Here is an 18989-nt window from a genome sequence, read left to right as displayed (position 1 = left end):
TGGCATAAGGCAGAAACACGAAAGTGGAAGAGTCCCCCACATGTGTGTTTTATTGTCTTGAAGAGGTACAAAGTCTTTCCATTCTCTTTTTTAAATTACCAGATCAGAGTTTAAAAAAATAGAGTGGAAATGGCCTTATATGGAGTCAGACTAGATCAGAATTGCCAATTCTGAATGGCAATAGTTCTCAACTGGAAGTGCTAGACACTTAACCCAGGATCTCTTGCTCTACCACTGAGCAGTAGGCTTGCCATACCACGTCGCATGATTTACCCAATCTCAGAAGCTGCAGGCTGGAGTGGTGTTATAAATATCTATCCAGCAATAATTCATTAGAAATCAAAACCAAAAGGATTTTATACTGAATATTATTTGTTCAAGAAAATTATATGAGGGGTTTTAAATACCTGTTACAACAACAACCTTTATTAGGCATTTAAAATAGGCTCTAGAGCGTTACCAGACATTTATGAAGTACAAATCAAGAGTACATTCAAAACACAGACAGAAAGACTGTATATTGCAGTATGCATTACTTAGAAAGTTCTGTCACTTGGAAAAGGAATTTTGCTACTTTTTCCAAGAGCACGACATCTGTATTGTTTAACAGAAGCTCCACAACAGAACTGTCAGAGTCTCTTTCAGATTTGTCTAGGGCCAGCCTGGGAGAGAAATTCCTAATGCCCACATATCTTGGACAGTCGAGTGTGAGCAAGAGTCAATGTGAGCAAGAGTCTCCACTTGGTTTTTATTGTAAGGACAAACCTGATCCTGGAGAGGAATGGATAAGTAATGACCGTTTGTAATGGCCGATGGGAAAGTATTGGATCTGGCCCTTGTGATAATCCATCTCTGTTGGGGTTCAGTTAATAATTCAAGATATGTGCCCCTGTTCCAGTATTATTCTGACAGAGAGAGGTGAGCATGATTTATTTGTTTGCTCCAACAAGATATGGTATTCCTGTTCTAAAAGTCTGCTTTTTAAGGTTCGGAAAATCTCTCTGGATGACAGCATACAGTAATAAGTAATAAACCTATTGAGTAAATTTTTGATTTGAGAAGTTGATACCATTCAGAGGCAAATAGGTCTAGGCGCGCAGTATATGTTAAACTGCGTACATCAGAGTTAAAACTTAATTTGATCCAATACTTGAATGTATTCAGCCATGCTCTTGTTTCAAGTAGGTTCTGACCAGTTTCTAAGTACAGCATATGGTACAGAGTGCTGTAACCCAAGTATTTTATAGAGGAAGCCAGATTGTACTCTTTCAATTGAATTGTTCCATGCAGTTATCCATAAAGGAACTCCATAGAGAAGTTGCTGAGCTACCTTGGAGTTGAAAACCTTTAGAGCTGCTGGGACGTATCCCCTTCCCTTGGTGTGAAAAAACTTTACCACCACTGAAGCAGTGTTATAACTTCCTTTTATAGCAATGTCTCTGTGTCTGGCCCATGTGGCTTTATGATGAAAGGTTAGGCCTAAATATTTAAAGGACTTGGAGTGTTCAGCCTTAATCCCATTAATAAGCCAGTCAAAATTGGAATTTCTGAGCATAAATCCAATAGTAAGAACAAAAGGGAGGAGGCTCCTTTGGTTTCACATTTCATTCAAGTCAAACATTCAGAACATGACATGACTTTTGCAGTATTGCAAAAATACCATTATACTCAGTCCATTGACTTACAGAAGCACATTTTACATGACGAAAATAGGTTCATTTTTCACTTTCGTAGTCATATATTAGGTTTGAACAAGGAATTTAGCTGTCACCTTTAAAGAACTTTTTACAAGAGAACCAAAATCACTCTATCTCCCATCTGTTAACAATCAAGAGCTCTATATTATTCACTATGTTACTCGCAGTAGAAAATTTGGAGTAGCCATTGAAGCAGAATTTAATGGTAAGCATCCAAATTTTTGTCTCCACCAATGACAGGCCAAATTCATAACAAATGGCAAAGTAGGCAACACATTTTGGAATGCCAAGAAGATGACAAATGAAGTGGGATTGAGATCACAAATCTATAATGGTGCTCCATAAAGGGCTTGGGAAAGTAATTGAGACTCGAGTAGTTTGATGGAAGCTGAAAAATATTGTCCTCCATTCGTGTAGAAAAAAATTGCTATTTCTGATGCTTTCTGTTTGGATGTTTGGATGACTTGTGTTAGCTGAAAGCTCCATCTGAGATTGTATTGGAAGCACACACCAAGGTAACAGAATTACTTCTCTTGTTCTATCTGGTTTCCATCCAGTTTCCATGTATGGAATTTCCAATGCTTAGAGAATACTAGAATTTTAGTCTTTTCGAAGTTAATAGTGAGAAGATTCTGATGGCAATATTGTGTGAATGTCTTTAAGAGATGTTTGAGGCCTATTTGTGTATGAGATAGTAATACCACATCATTGGCATAAAGAACCTCGGTTTGGTCTACTTTGGGAGGATGCCCATCGATGTGATGAACTGTGAGCAGCACTGGGACAAAATCTATAATCCAGTTTTCTTATTTAATTGGGGATACTGAATTTCTAGGTGAAGTTGAAAAGAAATAAACAGAATGCAAGCCATTTCATTAGAACCTGTTTTACTGAATATGTCATTGTATATGAATTGTCAACAATGAAAATCACTATACAATCACGACCACAATGAAAACTTATAAGTTGAACAAGAACAATTCGTTTTATGTACATAAGTTTTTTTTCCCTGCTTTTAATAAATACTTTCCTCAAATAAAGGGACTTCCTTAGGTTACACCTAACCAAATGTCCTGCCATGCTTGTAGTCATAAAAACTGAAGGGGGAGATGTCTGTTTCAGTTCACTTACGGAAAATAGTAGGAACTAGCGGGGTGGAGAAATGGGCACCTTTGATGTTTAATATCACTATTTAATATCTCACTTTTCTCTACCTCAAGGAGCCTGACAATCATATTCCTTTCAGCAGTGGCATAGGAGGTTAAGAGCTCGTGTATCTAATCTGGAGGAACCGGGTTTGATTCCCAGCACTGCCGCCTGAGCTGTGGAGACTTATCTGGGGAATTCAGATTAGCCTGTGCACTCCCACACACGCCAGCTGGGTGACCTTGGGCTAGTCACAGCTTCTCGGAGCTCTCTCAGCCCCACCTACCTCACAGGGTGTTTGTTGTGAGGGGGGAAGGGCAAGGAGATTGTCAGCCCCTTTGAGTCTCCTGCAGGAGAGAAAAGGGGGATATAAATCCAAACTCTTCTTCTTCTCATCTCCCCACAAAAGGCCCCTTGTGAGGTAGGTGACAGAGTTTTGAGAGAACTGTGAGTAGTCCAAGGTCAGCCTCAATTCCAGTACTCCAGAGTAGAGTCTGCCACTCAGAACTACAATCCAATGGAAGCTGTAAAGTCACAAACTGCAAAAATCCTTCCTACCAAGAAATTATTAGGTGGAACTAAAAGTCAACCAGCAGGAAAGCCCAGGGCCCTGTTTTTGTATTGGGAAGTGTAAATAACAGCTGTACGGGTACATATCAGAATGAAGCCTATGGATTCTAGAAGGAGAATCAATGGATTCTAGCCTATACCAAACTGTCCATGGATGGGAGTCATACCTTTGACATGCTTGTGTGCGTTCCATCAAGTCACTGCTGATTTAAAGCAGTCTGGCAGATTTTCAGAGGTGGTTTACCATTGCCTGCCTCTGTGTGGGCTAAAAGAGTGGCAAGAGAACTGTGACTGGCCCAAGGTTAGCCAGCAAGCTTCCTGCGGAGGAGCAGATAACGGAACAGGTTCTCCAGATTATTGCCCTCTACTCTTAACCACTCTACCAACGCTGGCTCACTTCTTCTTCGAAGTCTTCCCCCCACCCATTAAAAAAAGCTTCCCTTAGTAAATCAGGAAGAAAAGTTTAGCAAACCAAAAGTTTGGTCCTAGCTGACTTCACACATGGAAAAATAAAGAGGAGTCTTGGGGTGTTTTAAAGATTAGCAAAAATTCAGCATCTGTTCTCCTGGCCTAGAGCCCACGCCTTCCGATCCGAGGCATTGCTAGTCACTGTTATGTAGGCGCATGAAAACAGATCCAATGCGAGAAGCCCTGTAAGGGTGGTCGCCCGGTTGTGTTTGAATGGGGCTGTATGAAATGACGGCAAAATGAGCAGCCACTCGCTGCAGCGGGAAAACTGGGCTCTGGCAGGCGGTGCCATTTCTTAAAGCGCTACCACAGTCTCCTGTGAACTTTTGCTGCGACGGATTGAGTTATAAACCACCCCCTTCTTGAATGGTTGAACCTCATGCATGCCATTAAAAATACGCCCCACCCCCCTCGCGCGCAACTGGTGCAGCCCTGCGCGGAATAATTTCAGAGGCGGGAGGGGCCCCACAGAACTCTAGCGCCCCCTCTTCGCAGGCGGGCGTTCATTTAGGCGCATGCGCTCTCTGGCTCCCTGCGCGCTGCCTTGGCAGGAGGAGTGGCATCTGGGCCAGAGGCTGGCGAAGGACCCGCCTTGGAGGGGTGGCAAACCCGGAGACCTGAGCAGGAGGCGGAGGAAAAGCCGGGCGGGCGTCGTCGGAGGCTGAGGAGCAAAAGTCCATCCAGGAGACGGAAGGAAAGGGGCGAAGAAGGGATCTGCTGCTTGCTTCCAGTGTTCTGAGTTCAGATCCCGACAGCAGCGGCGGCGGCGGCGGCGGCGGGTGGGGGGGGTCTGCCCTTGTCGGGTCTGCGCTTCTCCTGATGCTGATCGGTGGATCATGGATCAAGCCGGGCGCACCCACGGGGCGGACCAGCTGGCGACGGCGGCCGCGCGAGGGGACCTGGAGGAGATGCGGAGGCTGCTGGACTCCGGAGTCGACCCCAACGCGGTGAATTCGTTCGGCAGGACCCCGATCCAGGTGGGTCCTTCCCGCCCCCCGCCCCCCACCCCGACTCAGACGGGCAGGTGGGTTTAGGGGAGAGGGCCGGAGAAACTGGACGAGCGAGCGGGAGGAGACCGATGGGATCTTAGTGGGGTTCATCGCAGCTTCGTCCCGGATCGACTACTGCGTTGCTGGCCCCACTTGTGCGGGTGTCATTCGCGTCCAAGGGAGTGGAACTTTGCTCCGAGAAAACGTAGAACATCTAGAGCGGCTGGAGCCCGGTCCAAATTATGTTCTCTCGGAAGCTGAACCCCGGGGAATTAAATCGGTCTTGGGCACCAGATCACTAAGCGGGGGGGGGGGGGGAATCCACCCACATTTGGGCAAAATGCTTTGAGCCCTCCCCTGTCAGAGCACAATTATCCAGAAACAGCCCAGTAAACAAAACAAATCTGTTGTGGCGGTTCAGCCTTCCCTGGAATGAGAGAAACGCAACAGGGCAACCCTGGTCAGAGTTACATCATTGCAGTGGACGGTACTGCGGGGTTAGAATAACAACAACTGAGTGACCCTGATCCTCTGCAGTTGAAAAATAAAATAGAAGCCCAGAGGCGCAAAGACCAATAACATTTACAAGGCTGTAATCCATGAACACCATGGGACACCTATAAGACTGTCCAGCCTGGTGTAGTGGCTAAGAGCGGCAGACTCTAACCTGGGGAACTGGATTTGTTTCCCGCTCCTCCACATGAAGCCTGTGCGGGTGACAGTGGGTCAGTCACAGTTCTCTGGGAATTGTCTCAGCCCCACCTACCTCACAAGGTGTTTGTTGTGGGGAGGAGAAGGGGAAGGAGTTTGTAAGTCTCTTTGAAACTCCTTATGGTTGAAAAAGCTGAGTATAAATCCTCTTCTTTCAATTCCTGTGTGTGACCTGCCATCAACTGGCAACTTTAGGATTCCTTATTGTTGTTGCTGCTGCTGTTCAGCTGTAGGTATGACTGTGATAAACTTATTTTAATAGTGTGGAATCATTAAGAGCCAGTGTGGTGTAATGATTAAAAGTGGTGGATTCTAATGAGGAGAATCTGTTCGATTCCCCTCTCCTCCACATGAAGCCTGCTGGGTTATGTTGGCCCAGTCCCAGTTCTCTTAGAACTCTCTCAGCCCACAAGGAAGCAGGCAATAGCTAACCACTTATGATACCCTCTCTTGCCTTGAAAATCCTACCTGGTCGCCATAAATTAGCTGTGACTTGACAGCCTTTTCATGGAACCATTGCTTGATTGAGGATATTGAAGAAGTTGATCTAAAAATGCACTTGGGAAGTAGGCAGAAGTCAATCTGGCCCGATTGGCGCCCTAGGTCCTGTTTACTAATTCCTGAAAAACCTTTCCGAGCTCTCTGGGACTCCAGCCCAGGGTGGATTGGGGCATGGGGATCCCTCAGCTATTCCAAACAAACAGATCGCCCAGCAAACACACACACACACCTGCGATCTCCACGGAGAGATTCCAAAACAGATTCCCCTTCTGGCAGGGTCGGCTTGAGCATGCAGCAAAAGGCAGTTTGTAAATGCTCCGAATGGACCAGCAAAGAAACGAATAAGCAGCTATGAAAGAGGCAGAATGATTAGGATTGCGGGGCAGAGATGTCTACCCCTCCCTGGAACCGTCCGAGATCGAAAAACTCCCTACGGGGTTGGATCGTCCATTCTTTAAGGAGAATTAACATGTACTTAGATTAGCATATAATTAGAGGTACTTTTGTCGCCAGATCTGGTAACCCCAGCCTGAAACCGACACAACTCGAATCAGGGTCCCAATCCAAGCGAGCAAGGGAAACTTTAAAGGGGAACCGGGGTCCGCCTCTCTAGAGAGCCCGGCTGCCTCCCCCCCCCCCCATTTTTCTTCGGAGCTTCTTAAACAAACATCGCGGGGGGGAGGGGGTCAGCAGTTTTAAAAGAGTTGCTTTGCGAGGACCAGCCGGCAGGGATCTGCTATTTTGTTTTGCCTAACTACCCAGGTCTATTGACTGTAATACATTTAGCTGAACCGTTTTGCTTGAGGAAGAGTTCATCTGAACTCCAAAGAACGCTCCTTTCTTTTCAGTTGGCCCCTCTCCTCCTCTGAAAGTCGCTTTACCCACTTCTATCATAAGCAAGTTCGACTGAAACGAATTTAAGATCTGTTTTTTTAAATCTTAAACTTTTGGATTGCAGCTTATCTGTGTGACTAGCGGGTGAGCTATTAACAAGGCAATCCTAAACGTATCTACACGGAAGTAAATCTCTTAGATTCAGTGTGAGATGTTCTGGCTAGTCAAGTGTGTTTGGGGTTGCAGCCCGCGTCTCCTATTTGTAACAAAACACCCCTTTTGATCCCCTTGCTCCTGAACTGCCTTTTAATAGAGTTATTAAAATACGGCTAAGGTTGTGTTCCTTATCTGCAAGTCCCATCGGCCAGGGCCATCCTGCGTTGCTTGCATCCAACTGGAGGTATGGCTCTCTCTGTGGCAAATAACTGAAAGGATAAAAATAAATGTTCCATTTGCAGTTCCCTCCCTAAGGCAGGGACTACGAAGCACCCCCTTTTTAATAATGGACATTCAATCAACTTTCACAATTGTCTGAAAGTGAATTTTGCTGTTCCAGACAGTAAAATCCAGCTTCAGTGTGCATTGAAAGTGGACCGAGCGTGCATTATTCTGCATGTGTGGAAGGAACCTAAAAGCGACTGGGAACAGGGTGTATAGTAGTGTGCATTCGCTATTGTGATCTGTGGCCCTCCCTGGACATACTAGGCTAGGCATACGTTGAATAGTAAGGATGACAGCTTATGGCTGAGGTTCTCTTTCTTGGAAATAAGTCGGAGGAAGTAAGTGGTTTTTACAGTGCGTTTAAAATCAAGATGTCTGCCCTAAGTAAAACTGAATGTAGCTCGTCTTATGGGGGAAGGGGGAGGAGGAAGAGTGCCCTCGAGTTTCAAAGCGAAGTCGCAGGGATGTTCAAACAAGCAAGAGATTCGGAGTATCTTGCTGTGGGTGGGCAGCGTCACTAGCTTTATTTCAAAAACTTGGCGAGTGCAGTTAAAGAAGGTCCTGGCAGCACTCCTTCGCTTCGGAAGAGGTGCCAAGAAATTACACTTAGGGGGTGTTGTTTGGTGTTTCAAGCATTAAACTGGGTCAAAACTCCCTGCAAAATGGCAGCTCCACAGACAGCTCGAACATGAAAAGATTCTGATGCCAAAACGGCATGAGGTTCTGAAGTGTGCCGAGGGGCAGCTCCTCTTAGAAGCCTCTTCTTGGTGGTTCCCAGTGACAGATTTGGCCACAAGGAGACCCTCTCAAGGTCTTTCTTGTCACGATTTTACCTGGGATTAAATCCCACTGAATAACACGGGGCTGCACTGTTCAGCATGTATTTTAACTTGCAATCCTGTGCATGTAAATCAGAAGTATGTCCCACTTTGAGGCGAGGGCAGAGTTTTACCTGTGTGTGCCTAGGAGTGCTGCCCTAATGGTTGCAAATTCCTGGACGCTTATTTAAGGCTGAAATCAGCCCGGTTTACTCACAGGGTAAGGGCTTTTACTTCTGCTGGATGGTGTCCCCTCTTTTCCTCTGGGGTTCTCTGTTTGTGAGATCTCCTGGAACGACATGAGCAGGTTTCTTAAACAAAACATGAGGAAGTACATCGGCAATGAGTAGACGGAATTAGAATATGGCACTGTACATTGTCAAGGTTATTGGGGATGCAATCAATGCTCTTCTTGGAGTTTTATGGAACAGAGAAAGTTAGGGGACACATATCTATATATCTATATCCACAATAAAAGATAAGATAAGATAGAGGAATTCAATAACAACAATGATTTCCAAGTCAGAGTTTAGGGAAGCCCCGCAGGATTTCAAAGGAGATGCTGAAGGTGGTTTGCCATTGCCTGCCTCTGCTTAAGCTGAGAGAGTTTCGAGAGAACCTTGACTGGCCCAAAGTCACCCCGCAGGCTTTGTGTGGAGGAAAAGGGGATCGAACCTAGTTCTCCAGATTAGAGCCGCCTGCTCTTAGCCATTACAACCAGGCTGACTCTCCAAACCAATGTATATATAGGCGGGGGCGGGGGGGGGGGGGTACGTATAATAAAGACGTTCTTCCTATTGTGTGTATATATATTTATTATGATTCCATCTATGATGAAATCTGTGTAAATGCAAAAGGTGACCCTTTTGCACGCGTGTTCTAGTAGCCAATGACGAGGAAACAAAAGATTATCCCCATGAACGTTTGTGCTTTAAAAATGAGCTACAGGGTAGTGGTTAGAGGGTCGGGCGAGCATCACTTTAAAAACCTCTGGCTTTGGTGCAGCCCTTCCCTGCCGTCCAGTCGGCCTTCCGAGGTTTGCGGAGAACACGGGGAAGGCGAGGCCAACAGTCAACAGACTGAAGGTCCGCAGCACGAACGCGCCGTCGGGGGAATCGTCCGCCTGCCCCGGGGTTGAGCGCTGCAGGGCGCCGGGACGGGCAGTAGCGATGCCCTTTTGAGTCCGGGGCTTGGCTGTGAGGCGGAGGAACCTCCTGCCTGGATCTGGGCCCGTTTCTCGGGCATTGTCCGGCGGCGCTGGGCGGGATTAACCCCCTTGCAAGACCGCTGAGTGGGCTTTCCATCCAGGAACGGATTGGAAAGCTGCCAGCAAGCCTTGCCCGGGCGGGCTTCAGACCCAAGCTGGCGCCGGGCTGGCAGGACAGCCTTGCCCACCCCAGAGCCGGCAGAGCTCCACTCCGGCCCGTTCCTCGAATGGGGAAACCACCTGCGTGGGTGCGCAGCCCTTGCTCGAAGAGGCCACGATCCTTCTCTGGCTGAGCCACCGGATCCCTCCCCAAGACCTTCTCCCAGGGCAGGCCACTGCGCCACACGTTCATTAGGGTGGCGCTGGGTGAGAGACCGGCTTCAAGGGTCGGATCGCGCGCGCACCCCGGATTACTTAGTTGAAAGGGCGACCGATTGTCATCCAGCTCTGGCTGCAAATGTAAAACGCCAACAGGAGTCCCTGCGAGGAGCGATCCTTGAAGGGTCCAGACAGAATTCCTGACCGGAGGCATTTTTTAGCCAATCAGGCCAGGTCGCTTCCTTGTCGGGTTAGCATGATGTCTTACTCAGCTCTTTAACCATGCAATAGTTGAAGAGAGTGGCCTCTAGCAAAACTTTTTTAAAAAGCCCTCAACTGGCCTTCAGAAATCTCTCTCTCTCTCTCTCTCTCTCTCTCTCTCTCTCTCTCTCTCTGTGTGTGTGTGTGTGTGTGTGTGTGTGTGTGTGTGTGTGTATATATATATATATATATTCCTGTGGTGTGACTAGTCAGCTCTAGGTCTGCACAAATATTGACAATTAGTTATCCCATAAATATCTATATCTACTTTTCAAAAAGCCTGCAACTGGCCCTTTAATAACCTGTGTATGCATAATTGTGAGTGTGTAATTGTCAGTATTTGGGTTAGATGTTCTGAGCCTGGTTTTCCTGTGGGTGTCCACCCCCCACCCCCCATGCAGCCATTTAATTGAGCCACTGTGGCCTTAAGAGATACAGTGTTGAACTGGAAGCAGAGAGATCTGGGTTCAAGATGCTGCTTGCTGTGAAAATTCCTGGTTGCCTTTTGGGCCATTAACTCCCTCAGCCTAATCTACCTAACAGTGTTGTTGTAATGACAAACTGTAGGAGGGAAGAACCACTTTTAGCTCCTTGGGGGAGAGGCGGGATTTTTTTTTAAGTACATTAAACTGATTGGTTCTTGCATGCTGTTATGGTGTTGCCAACTGTCTGGAGAAAGAGGCTCCATGCCTTTAAGAGAGGCTTACAAGGAATATAATTTACCATATGATGTTAATTACCCTCAAGCTATAAAAATCATCACTAGTTCATTGCCACATATTAAGCCTCTATTTCCCTACACACCACCACCTCCTTTTGGCATCTTTGGGCCCTGACCTAGATGGCTTAGATCTTGTAAGTACTTGGAGAGGAGACCACCAAGAAAGCTCAGGGTGATTATGCAGAGGCAGGCAATGGCAAACCACCTCTGAGCCTCTCTTGTCCTGAAAGCCCTTCAGGGTCACCATATGTTGGCTACAACTTGCTGGAACTTTCCACCACCAGTCAGTTAGGACTGATGTGGCAGAATTACCTCAGCCATAATGGGTTTCCTGTTATGTCAAAACTTTTGATGCTGGTTTTCAGCTGAGTGGGTGTTGGTTTTTTCATGCCAGGGCACTTTCAAAACTGGAAACCACCACTTGCAATTAAGACCTATTGTAGAATACAGTATTGAATGAACAGGATTTGGGCAGGATGGACCAAAAAATTCTAAATAATCCTTACATTTGAATTATTAGACTAAATCTGAAATAGCTTTGATGGGGGGATCGACAAAACCTACTGAGGAGTGCACAATGGAGTATTTACTAATAAGTAGATCACCTTTTATTCAGTAGTGCTTTACTCCTAGGATAGGTCCCTTTGAATTGTAGCATCCATCTGCTTGACTCAGGGCACTTTCGCACATGCAGAATAATGCACTTTCAATCCACTTTCACAATTGTTTGCAAGTAGATTTTATTGTTTCGCACCTAAAATCCAGCAGCAAAGTGCATTATTCTGCATGTGCAAAAGTGCCCTTTGTGATGAAATTCTCCCAGTGCTAACTACAGGATTTATTTCTCTCCTGCCAGGTTATGATGATGGGGAGCCCCAGTGTGGCAGAGCTGCTGCTTCAAAGAGGAGCCAACCCAAACTGGCCAGATCCACACACTGGCTCCCTCCCAGTACATGACACAGCTCGGGAAGGCTTCCTTGATACCCTGCAAGTGTTGTGCCGAGGGGGTGCTCGCTTGGATCTGACTGACCAGTGGGGCCACCTCCCACATGACCTTGTCCCAGAAAGCAACCGAATCCATTTGGTCAATTACCTGAAAACCTTGGAGGACTGAAGCAATTTGCCAGAGACTCAGAAAGAAGACAAATGTGGAGCCCTCTCCTTCAGGAAAGAATATACATTTAAATGCCCTGGACCATGGGGAAGTCCTACCTTTGACTCTAATGCTGTTAGCCTCTCCCACAGAGGAGCTGGAGCTGGAGCTGGCTAGACTGCACAATTGCTCCCAAACTGCAGACGGAGCATTACGAGATTGCAATACTCTTCCATCTGGGAAAAAGTTCTGCACAAATGGGATGATTTTATTCTTTATCCTGATCAGCTAGCTTTCTTTGTGCAGACATTCTATTTAATTTGGAAAGTAATCACAGGAGAATCTATCTGCTGTGTCTTGTGCACTGCAAAGAGCTGTATTACTTGTTGTGTCTGGTTACACAGCTCAGTTCTCAGTTTTTGGTTGTTTTGTTTCTTTTGGGGTTTAAAAAAGGTAATTTATTGTTGTTGTTTTCCTGGGGTATGTTTAACATTGAGCAATATGTAAACCATGTTTTAATTTTATAGTATGTGGGAGAAAGGAGATCTTCCAGCTAAATACACTATTGATGTGGATTTGGTTTTTCATTTGCACAAAAATACCTGCTGTCTTATACTTGAACAAGATAAGGAAAGGATGAAGGATGGTGGCCTTTGTAATATGCTGGAGTGAAATTAATAGAGTATTTCAACTATTTCCCCATGAGATTTCCTGCTGATGCCTTCCAGTTCATGATGTTTCAGTAAGAATAAAAAATGTGATCTCTCTCCCTTCCCATTCCAATGCATTTTGGAATTTGGAAAACATTAAATGTGTACCTACTTAAAATGTCTGATTGTCCTTATTTATCTTTGCATGTTGTTCAGGATTTTGGGCATTACCAATGCAGACTGAATTCACACTTTCTACATAAACTTTTCAGATTTGCTCCCACGGTTGGGGTGCATCTACAGGGGAGAATTCAACCAGCTCTTGTGCACATGTGCAAAAACAGAATAGCAGTTTTAAATTGCATTTGTGTTAAGGGTTTGAATCAACTCCAGAATGGTTGATTGCCAGTTGCCTTTCAGCAACCCTGTCTACAGCAATGCATGTGTGATTTCAGATCTCACATATTTTTTTAAAAAAGTCAAGCGCACCTAAATCCAATTGGAATTAGTAGCATTAAAAGCATGCTCGGGTACTTAATCCCCATTTATTTAAGCGAAACTTGCGCACACCCTGGTTTTCTCAACTGTGCCTGTTAAAGCAAGATATCTGTCCTTGAAAAGGGTCCAGTTCTAATAGAGGTTTAGATACAGATTTTATTAAGGAAAGGAAACTCTGACACATGACAGAGCAATTGTGTTCAAGGCTATGAGCCAGGTCAAATAAACAGGATTAACTAATCTCAAGCCACAGGAATGTGTTAGCAGGAAGGTGTATGTTTTCTGCAGCAAGATCTGCCATATATGCTTGTTTGTGGGATGAAAAAGTGGTGATTAGTGGCAGAGGCCTCTCCACCTCATTGGGAATCAAACCACACTTTTACAGTGTGATGCAGTTGCATGGGGAAAGGGGGGGTTCTCATGTCTGGTGTAGTGGTTAGAGTATCAGATTGGATATGGGTCAGACAGGTTCAAATCCCCTCTCTACCATAAAAGTTCACAGGGAGATCTTGGGTCAATCACTTCCTCTCAGTCTAACCTATCTTACAGCATTGTCATGAGCTTAAAATGAAGGAAGGGGAAGTCATGTGGTAAGCTGGTCTGGCTCCCCATTGGTGAGAAAAGTGAGGTACTAATGTCCAAAGAAATATAAACATGTGCCAATACCAATTAAGACTGAGAATGTAGAGGACTGCCACATTCTTGCTCCATGTCCCTGACAGCAGGAATCAGACCAGTACTGTCCGTTCGTTCAATGTAAGACTTGTATTGGTATGGATAGAAGGCATCTGACACCGTGAACATCATCAGTCACCAGATGGGATTAATCCTAGGGTTAGAATGCTCAAAAGCAGCACAGATACAACCATAGGCCTTACTTACTTGCATGCTACATGCAAAATGACAATCCATCCAAGTCCATCCAGAAGAATAGCCATTGTGCAGGGAACACAAAACAAGCTCTTGGGGTACTGTAAAGACTTACTCCACATCTGTGTAGAATCTCAGCCTTTGTCTATATCACCCAAGGCCAAAAAAAGAAGTAATCTGTTCATTCAAGATGTTTCTTTCAAGTAGCTAACTAAATAAATCAGAGAGAGGATGCTAAAATATATTATTATTATTATATTATATATTATGATGATGATGATTAAGGCTGCAATCCTAGAATTGAATAACATTGAACTTAATTCTGAGTGGACCTGTTTAATCTTGGTTGCATTTTTGCTAATTCTTGTGTTTATGTATGTTTTTAAAGACAAGTACAAGCTAATTAATATAAATGAGTGCAATTCATTGATCTCAATGGGTAACTAGAGTGCCCTTAGGAAAACCAACAAGATCGAACATATTCATCTATTACATAGTCTGACCCAAGAGACCTCAGATATCCCACACAAACCAAGGTTTCAATGTATATTAACACCCATGCATCCATAAAGAACATGTAACAGTCAACAATCTTAAGATAATTGGAAACTAGAATCAGTTTGGAAGTCTTATCAAGACTTGAATCAAGGCAAGCGTAATACTACATGATTATTCAACAGAAACCAAGTCTTTGACTGTATAACTAGAATCTTTGACTTTTGAGAGAAGTAAACCAGGAGCTAAAGAATTCCCTGGGCCTCCATTGTTTGGAAGCTCACAAAAGCACAAAGTTCACCTTTCTCTTTTTGCTTCCATGTTCTCACCTTACAAAGAACATCTGTAAACCTCTCTAGGTATTTTTAAAAGACGTGCATTTTAACTTTTGCTTGCATTAAGATCATAACAAGAGTTTTTTTTCAGCAAGACAACACTTGAAATATTTCTTTAGTTGAACAAAGTGTTTAACTAAGTGATTACAGCTTCCTGTGGGGGGAGGGGTCCTCATCTCTGTTTCATTAAGTACTGGTGAGTCCTTCATCTCCCTGTAGAGCCAGCAAGGTGTAGTGGTTAAGAGCAGCAGACTATAATCTGGATTACCAGGTATGCCTCTTCACCCCTCCACATGAAGGCTACTGTATGGCCTTGAGCCAGTCACAGAACTCTCTTAGCCCCATACTTCACAAGGCATCTGTTGTGGGGAAGGAAAGGCAACTGTAAGCCACTTCGAAACTCTTTCAAGGTAGAAAAAAGTGGGAATAAAAATAACTCTTATTTTTCTAGTTCACATGTTTTTCAAATGTAGAGCCCATGAGGAAGCTCTTTTCCAAGGGCCTCTGGTGGCATTCAGCAGCCCTGTCAGTTCACAAAATAATTATGCAACTTCTAATTTTTGACTTGCCCCCCCCCATCAGACCCCACCATGGACCATTGGTCTGACTGGCCCCTTCCAAAACAAATAAATTATTATCACCACTCTGTCATAATGAACTTCCATTCTCATTCTCCATGTCTCATAGTATTGTTAGAAGGTACATGATGCAGCAGTTTTTCTGTGGCTAAGAAGGATGGTGCCTGAAGGGAGATCTTTTGGGAACCCTATTCATACCACATGCAGTCCTACAACACAAGAAAAGCAAATAAGCGTCAGGAGCACAGACATTTGCTACTTGGAAACAATTAATTACATGCGAAATTGTTGCCATTAAAGTTATCAGAGCATCTTTCTAAAGTGTTGTAAGACCTGCCTTCAGGCCTCAGTTGTCAAGGTAGATAGAGATTTTTCAACACGTTTAATGAACTGCTTTGCTTCAAAAGGTTATTGTTGTTACCCCATGTAAATAGGCAATGGGGTGGACTACCAACAGCACTTAAAGCTATGTCTTCAAATGACTTTCCAGTTTGAGTCAGATGGTGAACTAAGTGAAATACCACATTTCCCACTTAGAAAACAGTACAGTCATTTTTTTTTATTTCAAGGTTAAGTTTGGTATGTTAGTTCTACATTTTTAGAGTCTAGGGCAGTAATTCCCAAACTATGTGAGTTATACATTCAATAACTGAATCTCAAATTTTTGACTGCAGAGGTGGTTTAAAACATTACCTAAGCGACCGTTCTACCTCTTTCCCAGTCTATTAGTAGCAGATAAATTTCCACATCTTTGCACAGAATGTGATTGAATAGTCCACTCATTCCTAATTCAGAGGTTCAGCAACACTATTCTTTTTCAGAATCTCTCTGCAGCGGCCTCTTCCGCACAGGCAGAATAATGCAGTTTCAATCCACTTTCACAATTGTTTGCAAGTGGATTTTGCTATTCTGCACAGCTGCAAAGTGCATTGAAAGTGGATTGAAAGTGCATTGTGTGAAAGGGCCCTGCATGATTCACTGCTCCGGGCTTGCCTGTTCGCTATAAGAAAGCCCACCAGATCAGGGACTTGCAGAAGTGCAGTTCCAGGCTCTTCTGTGGATGGATACTTCTGACTCTTAACACTATGAAAATCCTATCTGTGAAATATGACACATGCTCCAAGGTTATGTCTTAACAATAGTAAGAGGACCTTAAGCTGCAACTCAACAATTGAAAGTACAGTGGTATTAACGGTGTTTTTCAAGGCCAGTCACCCTGGCAGGGGTTGGGAGGGGTGACGCAGGAAACCAGTTTCTCCAGACTCCAGCCTGCCTTTTTGTTGTGCTAGCCTTTCAACATGCTCGTGCGGTTTCCAACTGTTGCAATGATAGGGAGGCAACCAGAACAGGAGGCATACATGAAGAATAAAGAGATGATACATCAACAAACATTATTTAGACCTCACCAGGAGGAAGGCTCTGGAATGTCTAAAAAAGGCAATCAGCTTCTGAAATCTCTCCACTCTGTCTGAACATGTATGTCACCTCTTTCTTCCTTAAAATCCCAACTCAAAGCCCACCTTTTCTTCTGAAGATTTTGCATAATCTCTTTATTTTGAACTGTAACTGTTTTAAGGACTGTGTTTGCCGACATGTAAATTTCCTTTTATCTCCTTTCCTTTTCCTCTGTTATGTTCCCTTTGTTTATTTTAAAGTTAGTTGGCTTATTGGAAGAGAGTCACCCTTCTATATTTTGTCTATTAAACTCTGAGTATGTGTATGCTATAACTGCACATTATCACTGTACCTAATTTTGAGCTAGACCCTGGGGAGTAGATCAAAAAGTCCACACAGTGGGGCCAGGGTTGAAGGGAAGGGCTCTACCAACCTGAGGAAACCATGAAGTGTTCAGAGAATTTTTAAACTTACAAAAATATGTTAAGAGTTTAAAATATATGTACATTTAAGATATAAAAGCCCTTGGAATCTTATGAGACTATGTTTGAAGATCCTGGTTGCCATTTTGGGAATTTCAAGGCAGCCGCAAAAATATTGTTGAGCCTGCCAAGCCCTGGTTTTGTCAGTCTAAGAAGAAAGGGAGAGACTGGAAGAAAAAAAACAGGAAAATGGGAGCTACTGGGGGGGTGGTGAGAGAGAAGAGGGAAGAGACTGCAAGGAGGAGTCAAGTAGAGAACACTGGAGACTGGCAGAAAGATAGAGGTAGGAGGTTGATGCAGAGGGTTCTTTGAGAAGCCTGTGTGGGTGGTCCCTTGCTTGTAGTTTTATCATTTATTATATTATGTTTGATATCACAGCTGCCAGTTATTTAGCTGGTTGTTGGCCTTTCATTACAATTCGAGCCTCACCCAGACGCCTAGGAAGTTGTAATGTATCAGCATAGTATTTGTGCAGATCCCAGCAGGGCTGCCTTCTGAATCTGACAGATGTTAATTTTGTCAATTTTGAAGTTGTTTCAAGTGCTGCCCCAGTGTTTTTGGAATGGCACCCAGGGTGCTGATTACCACTGAGACAACCTTCAGTCCCCATCAGATTCAAAGTTAACGAAACCACTTTGGTGACAAAACTTTAACCTAAGCCAGTGTTTTATCCCTAAGAGTCCTAGTTGTCCAAAAACAACCACCCATTTTTCCATTGTGTTGACAGCGTAGCACCATGATATGAAAAAAAAAATAGATAGTGGTTTTGAAGGTACATCTGTTAGCACTGAAAACAAAGATTCAAAATAATTTGAAACTGGGTGGGGGGAAAGAGGCAGTATAGTGTTGTGATTTTAGAGACAGCCTGTAAACTGGAGAATTCAATTGCTCACTCCTCCACATGAAGCCTGCTGGATTACCTTGGGCCAGTCACAGTTCTCTTAGCCCACATGGAGGCAGGCAATGGCAAATCACTTCCCAACATCTCTTGCCATGAAAACCCTACAGGGTTGCTGTGACTTGATGGAACACACACATGCATACGCATGGGGGGGGGGGGGAGAGAAATTAGCCCACAAAAGTGTTAGATGGGGAAATTATCAGACTTAGTGTTGAGTCTTCCACAGTTCCATACTGCATTTATTTCTCATCATTAACTAGGTCAATTGCTTGAGCTGGGAAGGTTTTCATGCTCCCTGTCACTTTTGGTAAGTTTCAGTAAATACTTTGAGGGTGTTGGTGTCATTCTTACTCCAAAGGCATTGAAAGGACACACATAGTTTTATGCCTGATAAAGATATTGGATTGGATTGGCATTGAAAGGAAAGTGAAATGAGTATATAGGATTAAACGGACCTAACCATATATTTTCATAATTTTCTCCCTCATATATTTGCTCCTGTTTCTTTGTGTACTCTCAAAAGGCTGATATATTTTTCTAGAGGCTGATGGCATGCCCCATACAACTCTCAATAATTTTAAAAATTTCTCTGACTTACTTTGGGGTCTCTCTAGTCCCTAGTAAAGACTGATGAAATACATGCATGAGTGAATTTAATAATCTCAAACACTGTACTAACAATTTGATATCATTCGAAATGGGATCAATTTACTTTTGTCATCAGTTTAAATAATATCTACCCACTCCTTTTACTTTAGTGATACTGTCCATTTAGCCTGTAGGCCTTGAGCAATTTCACATTAGATACAACAATAAAAAATAATTTAAATAACCAATCAGTTACCACTCTTGAGGTCCTTTGAATTTACTTATGTATGCAAAAAAAATTGGCTACAGCCAATGTGACTCCTAAATTTATGTCTGCCAAGAGTTTCTTAACTTTGTTTGATGTTGACAACCTGTTATTATCACATTTACCCATTTATACACTATAGAATTTTTACCAAAGG

At 43.9% G+C, this 18989-nt stretch overlaps 1 protein-coding gene across 1 annotated transcript; it reads left to right on the top strand.

The window, feature by feature from the left end:
* Window positions 1–4559: 4559 nt before the first annotated feature.
* Window positions 4560–12591, top strand: LOC125437260 (cyclin-dependent kinase 4 inhibitor B-like). Its single transcript, XM_048504727.1, has 2 exons — window positions 4560–4858; window positions 11539–12591. The coding sequence occupies exons 1-2, from the start codon at window positions 4718–4720 to the stop codon at window positions 11794–11796; spliced, it is 399 nt and encodes a 132-aa protein (XP_048360684.1). The 5' UTR covers window positions 4560–4717; the 3' UTR covers window positions 11797–12591.
* Window positions 12592–18989: the final 6398 nt, after the last annotated feature.

Source organism: Sphaerodactylus townsendi, linkage group LG07, assembly GCF_021028975.2.
Source record: "Sphaerodactylus townsendi isolate TG3544 linkage group LG07, MPM_Stown_v2.3, whole genome shotgun sequence".
NCBI lineage: Eukaryota > Metazoa > Chordata > Lepidosauria > Squamata > Sphaerodactylidae > Sphaerodactylus > Sphaerodactylus townsendi.
This window is presented reverse-complemented; position numbering and strand designations above follow the sequence as displayed.